General features: G+C 39.8%; 1 protein-coding gene across 1 annotated transcript; it reads right to left on the bottom strand.

The window, feature by feature from the left end:
- Nucleotides 1–4,622: 4,622 nt before the first annotated feature.
- On the bottom strand, nt 4,623–7,940 carry FMC1 (formation of mitochondrial complex V assembly factor 1 homolog). Its single transcript, XM_010947478.3, has 2 exons — nt 7,743–7,940; nt 4,623–4,918 (listed from the first exon to the last, which is right to left on the bottom strand). The coding sequence occupies exons 1-2, from the start codon at nt 7,878–7,880 to the stop codon at nt 4,715–4,717; spliced, it is 342 nt and encodes a 113-aa protein (XP_010945780.1). The 5' UTR covers nt 7,881–7,940; the 3' UTR covers nt 4,623–4,714.
- Between the last annotated feature and the right edge of the window lie 7 nt (nt 7,941–7,947).

Here is a 7,947-nt window from a genome sequence, read left to right on the forward strand (position 1 = left end):
ATAATTTAATCAGTACCTTTATTCTTTCCCCAGGGAGATAATACAGAAAACCTAAAAAACTTAACTCCATTTAAGCTCTTCCCAAGTTATGTGCTCTTGTCATCATGTGTTTTAGCTCATGGTTTTACACTTCTTTGCTCTTCTTTCCTTCTCCCTTTCCAATTAGGATCATTTCCCTTTTGTCTGTTGTTTAAACTTTAGGACAGGAGTCAGCAATCTACAATCCACTCATCAAATCCAGGCCACTGCCTATTTTTGTGAGTAGTTTCATTGGAATACCGCCAGGCTCATTCATTTGCTATTGTTTATGGCTTCTTTTGCGCTACAACAGCAGAGTTCAGTGGTTGTGGCAGATACCACACCCTGTGGCCTGCAAGACTGAAATATTTACTTTCTGGCTTTTTAGGGAAGTTTCAACGTTTGCATTTGTGTTGGTCTGCTAGTAAGGAAGTCTTCTATTTTTGTTGGTTTGAAAAGATCTTTATTTTGCCTTTCCTAATTCTAGATGAGTATTTCCCTTGGGCATAGAATTCTAAGTTGTAAGTTACTTTCTTTCGGCACATAGATTCTGTCATTCATTAACAGAATTAAAAGTTTGTTTTCTTTGTAAATTTTTTTTTAATTTTTAAAATTTAGTAACACTTACCTGAAAAAACAAAAACCTCTGTGAATATGTGTAAGTGTACATTCTAGCAATGATATCCATTCCTTAAGGAATAAGGTCTCATAAGGAAACAGGAACTTACATAAAAGTAGGGTTAAATCTATACATGCAAGAAACTAGGTAATTAAAAATTAGAATAGGTACAAGTAACATAACATTTTGCTAGTCATCCAGAGCAGACAACTATTCATCTTACTGTAATTAATAAACTAAATATAGTAAATAATTAAAGACTATACAGTAAAGTTTTGTATTACAGTTATTCTTGGGGCATCAGTGCATACCTACTATCAAATTTTATAAACAGGATTCCTGTTAATTTAAATGTAGATCAAAAAATTCAAATTCTGTGTAAATTATTTATCTTTTAGTTAGGTGAATTAAAAATTTATGTTACAAACAGAATGTGCCTTGGATTAGCCTGCCTTTAGTTCACAACCTCACAGCCTTCTTCCTCCCACCACACACATTATCTTATATGTGAACCTTTTGTTCTTATCATTATGTTCATATTTGTATCTATAACAGTTACCCAGACAGGGGACAAGCAAAGTACTAATAACTCAATACTTTAGAGCCGGAAACAATTCTAGTTAAAATGCATAAACATTTGAAGTTTATGGAGAAGAGAAATAGCAAGAGCCAAACCTGAACTGAGTGAACTAGTTGACTGGTCTTTAAAACAGGGGAATTAAAAGCAATAAGCATCTATAAACCAAGCCAAGAGAAAAGGAAGGAATGGTTAATAGTGTCAAAAACGCTCCCTAGAGATCAGCAAGATAAGGAATAAACCATTGGGTTTAGTGGCCTGAAGATCACTTGTAAACTTGCAAGGCAGTTCTAGTTAAGAGGGAGAAACCAGACTGCAGTGGATTGAGAATGAGTGGCAGTGAAAAATGCAGTAGATGTATACATGAAACAAAATGGATTATGACCTCAAAATCACTATGCTGAGCAAAAGAAACCAACTCAAAAGAGTACATACTGTATGACTGCATTTGGATGAAATACTTGAACAGGCCAAACTAATCTATGGTGACAGCAAGCAGGTCAGTGATTGCTGGGGACCAGGTGTGGGAAAGGGAAGTTGTCTGCAAAGGATCACAAGGGGACTTTGTGGGGCAATGAAAATGTTCTGTAGCTTTATCGGGGTGGTTATTACACAGGTGCATTCATTTGTCATTATTCATTGACCTGTATAATTATATATAAATTATACCTCAATACAACTTATTTAAGTTCAAAAAATGTAGAAAATGAAAACAATTCATTGAATACATTTATTCAGTTTGTTTGTGAAGAGGAACAAGAGAAGATAGTAGCTGAAAAGGTACATGAATTAAAGCCGAGTACAGCTGACCCTGAACAGTGTGTGCACAGCACTGGTCCACTTACACCGGGATCTTTTCAATAGTAAAACACTGCAGTGCTACCCTACCTGCAGTTGGTTGAATCCGCAGATGCAGAACCATGGAGGGAGGGCCAACTTAAGTTATACTCGGGAGTTTTGACTGTGCAGAGGGTCGGTGCCCCTAATCCCCTGAATTGTTCAAGGTCAACTATAGTTGTTTTTAAGTGGGAGACCCTCGAGCACATTTAAATGCTGATAGAATTCAGTGAGAGGAAGCAGCTGAAGTTAAAAGGACAGCAGGTCAGAGACAGCAAGTGAAGGAATGTGATAAAGCATGTACCACATCAAAACATGGAGTAGTGAGTCAACTCAGGGCCAAAACCTCAGGATCCCCTAGTTCTAGGACATTCCCAGTACAGAAAGTTTATCGCTAGTACAGTTCGTGTTCCAGAATCAGTTCCTTCTATTCCTAACATTGAGTTCAGCTAATTCTGGATGGTAAGACCATTGATAAGAGGTACAGGTTGATTATATATGGACAGAAATGGCCTGAGTGAATGACTTAAGCTAGGAAATAACTTGTCTATATTTCAGAAGACTGGTGACAGCAGGCCTTAGAGAAGGATTCGTGATGAAAGAACACATGTGTGACTTAAAATGAAAACAAGATTTTCCTTTTGTCAGGCACTTATTATGTACTGTGCAACTCTTTTATGTGAACATTATTCTCATTTATTACAGCCACCTTGTTGGCATTCTTATCCTGTGGAAGCGGGAGAAGGTCAGGTCACCTAACCTGCCTAAGAACACACAGGTGGAAAATTGTAAAGGTGGGATTAAAGCCTAGGCCTAGATGACTTCAAACCCATAATAAATATTTCTTACCCTGTTAGGCAATTCTGCCTCAAATCTCTTTCTTTAAAAAATGTTATTTATTGATAAACAAGTTTATACTGTATAGCACAGGTAACTATATTCAGTATCTTGTAGTAACTTACGGTGTAAAAGAATATGAAAACAAATATATGTATATGTTTCATGTATGACTGAAGCATTGTGCTGGACGCCAGAAATTGACACAATATTGTAAACTGACTATACTTCAATAAAAATATATGCACCAAAGTTATTCATTGTATATACAATATTTTGACAAAAGTAATAAAAACATCAGTCTATCCTAATTCTTTTGCTTTCTTCATCTTAGCAAAGTAAAACATTTTTGGATAATAAACCTATGACCATGAAATAAAGCAGGGGGAAAATCTTAAACATTACTATTTTTTTTAATCTGTTCAGTTGAGAAATGCTTGGTTTGACTTATTAATACTATTATTTTAATGTTAATCTCTTAGAAGAAACAGATGATGTTTTGAAATGCTTTATGAATATTTCTGTTCAGATTGTATTCCTCCTAGTGAGTAGAACTGAACCTTGCATTCAAAACACTGATTGAGGAGGACGGTATAGCTCAGTGGTAGAGTGCGTGCCTAGCATGCACGAAGCCCTGGGCTCAATCCCCAGTACCTCCATTAATAAATAAGTAAACCTAATTAATGCTCCCCTTAAAAAAAAAACACTGAGTAACTGTCTGTGTAAGTCACTGTGGAAGGTGCCTTGTAAACAAAAATGAATGAGACATGGTCCTTACTCTAAAGGAGCTGCAGTCCAAGGAAAAAGAGAGATGTCTATAGTCATAATACCTGGAGAAACTAACATATAATATACTACCACAGATAAAGAACTACTGGTAGTTCACAGAGAATTTTCATTTGAGGAATTCAAGACATTAGAGGCAAGGGGACCATTTAGAAGTCTAGCTTATGAATGCAGCCAAAACACTACCGGCGCTTAAACTAGGACAGATGCAGTGATGCTAACAGTTCTTGCAGAAGCAGAACTTACTGACTGGATGTGGAGGGTGAGGAGGAGAAATACAGAATGAAGCCCAAGTTCTTGATGGGCAGCCAAATGCATGGTGGAGCCCTTCACCCTGATAGAGAATTTAAGAGGAAGAGCAATTTGACAAGGAGGGTAGAAGGCAGAAGTCAGTGTGCTCACTCCATCTTCCCTCTCGGGCTTCCTGCAGCCTGTAGTTGACGGTGGCCATGACCTAAGGGTCTGCTCTGTCCGGCCAAAGGGAGATAACAGTGCCCACTGTTGCTAGCCCATCTTGCTGACCTTAATTCAACCCACATCTTTATATATCCCTTCACTAACTCACTCTCCTCAGTAACCCTAGTTGAGTGTGCCATCTGTTTTCTACCAGGACCATAACATCATATTTGTGTATTTTTTAATAAAAGTCTATCTGTATAATTGTTTATGCATAGGAAACATCTGGAAAGATGCCCACCTAATTGCTAGTAATTGTTACCACCTGATAACGGGGTTGGGAGGGGCAAGGGAAAAGATAAGAGGGCTTTACGTTATGTACCTATATACCATGTGAATTCCTTACCAATAGGGTGTTATTACTTTTAAAATAAAAATAGGGTTTTTTTTTTAACTAAATCAAGAACATCAGCCTAGTGTAAGAACGTCAGTAAATTCACTGAGTAAAGATGAAACCTAAGAAACAGTCAACAAAATTACAAAGAAAACCCCTAAACTTTAAAAAAGAATTTAATGATAAATACATATCAAAAGAAATGATTAAATTCTTGTACGAAGGCAGCATCCAAGGAATCTCTCCATTTTCATGGCTCCCAGCCCTTCCCTCCAGGCTGCTGGGGCAACTTGAGACCCACTAAGCCAGCCGACTCCTCCACTGAGCGCTCACCCTTGCCATGAAATTCCTGATGAAGGGCCACGTGTGCTCGGATGCTCCGGAGGAGGCAGAGATAGGTGGCAGCTTGGAAATGAAGTTCATGCTGGGCTCTGCACAACTTCTCACTGGTGACCTAGAGAAGTAGCAAGGTCAGATATTATACAGGCAATCTGTAATTGCTGATTAGGAAAGCTGGCCTCCAGTTAGTTGAAGAGGAATTTTACAAGGAGTTTCACTAAAGCATTTCATTGGGTGTCCTCCAATTTTAATACTGGAAAAAGTTCTCTCTTCTTTCAACACCCTTATTTAATGAATGAGGAAACTAAAGCCCAGAGAGAGGCTCCATGGTTGGTTAATGGCAGAGATGGGGAACTAGAATCAGGTCACTGATCATTAATGTTGCCTAAGGAATAAAATATAGAACTTTCTCCCCTTCAAACAAATGAAGGGCGGCTTTATTTTATGAGACTGTGGACTTAATGTGGCATATGCCTTTCATTTCAATGAAAATTAAAAACTTTATCTGAAAAATAGCTTTGTCCTCAGCAGTAACAAAATGAAGGTTTTATATATAAAGTAAAATGAATATGTTGATATTACTTAATTTTCCTTGCTCTCACAATTCACTTATTCATCTTAAAAATCTGTATTCTGATGACCTTAAGAAGCTGGAAACTCCATATCCATTCTGAAGTCCCTGGTGACTCCAAACCCTGTTTTTTTCCTTCATCATAATTAACTTCCAGATTAAGTAAATTAGTACACAGACTTAACTTGACAAGTTTTATATTCTGAGGTTGTGAGAAAGGGACAGGAAAGGTGAGACAGATATGTGTGCATAGCCTCAAGTAACTTAAGGAGCCTTATCCAAGTACGGATTAATCTCTGGGCACCAATGCCTACATATGTCTTTCTTTGCCCTGTCTTTATTTGACTGTCTAAGTTTGGACTCTGAAAACTAGAAAGTGTGGTTTAAGATTTGCAGGTCATAAAAGTGAAAATGGCACTTACAAGCTGCTCAAAAATAGAATTCATCTGCTTTAATCAATTTAACTTTTTATAATTAAAAATTTGAGAGCACAACACTAATGTCAAACAACAAAGGGTAACATTTCTATTATATAAGTCTATATTGATAGGAATTCTGTTAGCGTAGAACAGGAGATAACTTATCTTGACCCAGCAGAGCCTGAATCATGAGGACTCGGGAGAGCAGGGTCAGCAACATAACATAGTAAGTGAACCGCAATAGACCAAAAGAGATCTAATGAATTAGAAAACTGTATTTTCCCTAAGGAGAAAGGGGAGACTACTCCCTAACGGAATCCCTTCAATTTAGGGAAAGGAGAGAGGAAATGGGCATAGATGACTAGCAAGTTAGCTCTGAGCCACTGAGCAAGAAATAAACACCATTCCCCACATCCTCATATGCATTCCACAGACTGGTGTTCCTGGAATTTGTACCATAAATTTCAGATGTTATTTCCAAGGAATTCCAGAGCCATTACCAAGCTTCTCTCAAAAGCAATCATGTTGCTTTCATAAGGTACAGCTATAATCACTTCACCTGTAAAAACCCTATAGTGATCTCCCATTACAGTTACAATAAAGTAGAAATTCCTGCCTATCGAGTACCCCATCTTCCTCCACTTCACCCACCACACCCCCAGCCTTAACTGTTCTCAACTGGCAGCTCCTCTCAGCTCTGGGCTTTCAGTTGTGCAACTTCTTCACCTTGACCTCATCTTCCCCTCCCCCTATTTACTTGCTAAGTCAATTCATTCTTCAAGTCCCTGCTTATCGAAGGGCTACCCCTTCTGTATACCAGGACCCTTGCAGTCTGTTTACTTCTTTTGCACTTGTTTAACTGATTGGTTAGTGTCCTCAGGTGGATTGTAATCTTCTTAAGACAGGACCCATTTGGATCTTATTCGTCATTTTTAGCCAAGTTCCTAGAAGTCCCTAATATTGTGGCCTTTTACAAATTAGTTCAATTTTAGTTCTAACATTTTGCACTCTAACTTCCATGGCTTAGAAAATCAACAGTTAGGATGACGGTTCTCCCCTTTCCCACAATGCTCAAAGGACGGTAAATTTCCTTCCCTGAAGCCCAAGCTGACTCTCCAATTTATTATTTCTGAGATAGCCTACAACTTCTTTCCAAGCCAGATCCGTATCTCTAAAGAAAGCAATTAAATGGAAGACTTATTTGGAACCAAGTAACCTAGATTCTATTCACATGCTTGTACAGATCAACTGTCCCCGAGCCTCAGTTGCCCCATTTGAAAAATGAAACTATCTTCCATCCGATCTTGTATAATTGGGGTATGGAGTGTGGATTTCACAAAGGAATTTTCCAAGGGTGGCCTACCATATGTTCATATTTATCCACTACAGACGGTAAAACTATCTGGTCATATATCACGTTAATGTAAATGACAGTACAACCTCATTAGACGTTTCTAGTTCTGCTCTACAAGGCACCATTTTCTGAAGTGGCATAGAGGGTACAAAAGTAAACACTGTCCTACTCTTCAAGAAGCTCCTAGTATTCCTCTCTACATCAAAAATTACTTCTCAGAATACCTCTACTAGGAGAAGGAGGGTGGTGGATAGATGCTGTGGCTAGTGACCCTACACTCTCCACCAAAACATCTTTTTTCTTGTCCCTTTCTATCATCTCCATTTTACTTTCCTCTGACTTTCCCTTCCGCACAGGGCCGAAGACAGCCAATGAAATCTTCAGGGTCGGTTTTGCTCTCCCGCCGGTCCTCGGTTAGTTCCCGGGCTTAGGCGGTAGACCAGCGCATGGGGCCTGCTTGGCCGGAGCAGGGCCGGGTGGGAGGGTCGGCCTCAGAAACGAGCAGGAGGCCAGCGCACTCTACCGCCGCCCAGACCCCATTCTCCCTCCCGCCCCGGGAAAGGGACGCTAGAACGTCCCGACACGGGCTTCGTACCCGATGTGCTCGGAAAGCCTTCACGAGGTACCGATAGGCCGCAGTGTCGCGATAGGGTCGGCCAGTGGCCGCGTTCAAGTAGCGCAACTCCCGTAGAAGGCCTCGCCAGGTGCGCGCCGGCGACCCCAACGCCGCCATTTCCCCGTCCTCCAAGCCTGGTGCGGGCCTGCGCCCTACGCCTCTCACTCCCTCACCCCCACCCCCC

The sequence above is a fragment of the Camelus bactrianus genome, chromosome 7 (assembly GCF_048773025.1).
Source record: "Camelus bactrianus isolate YW-2024 breed Bactrian camel chromosome 7, ASM4877302v1, whole genome shotgun sequence".
In the NCBI taxonomy this organism is placed as follows: domain Eukaryota; kingdom Metazoa; phylum Chordata; class Mammalia; order Artiodactyla; family Camelidae; genus Camelus; species Camelus bactrianus.

Excerpts from the sequence above, each read along its gene's own strand:
- FMC1 (XM_010947478.3), bottom strand. The coding sequence starts at position 7,880 with ATGGCGGCGTTGGGGTCGCCGGCGCGCACCTGGCGAGGCCTTCTACGG. Across the intron at positions 4,919-7,742 it reads AGGCTTTCCGAGCACATCGG|GTCACCAGTGAGAAGTTGTG; the intron begins GTACGAAGCCCG and ends CTACTTCTCTAG.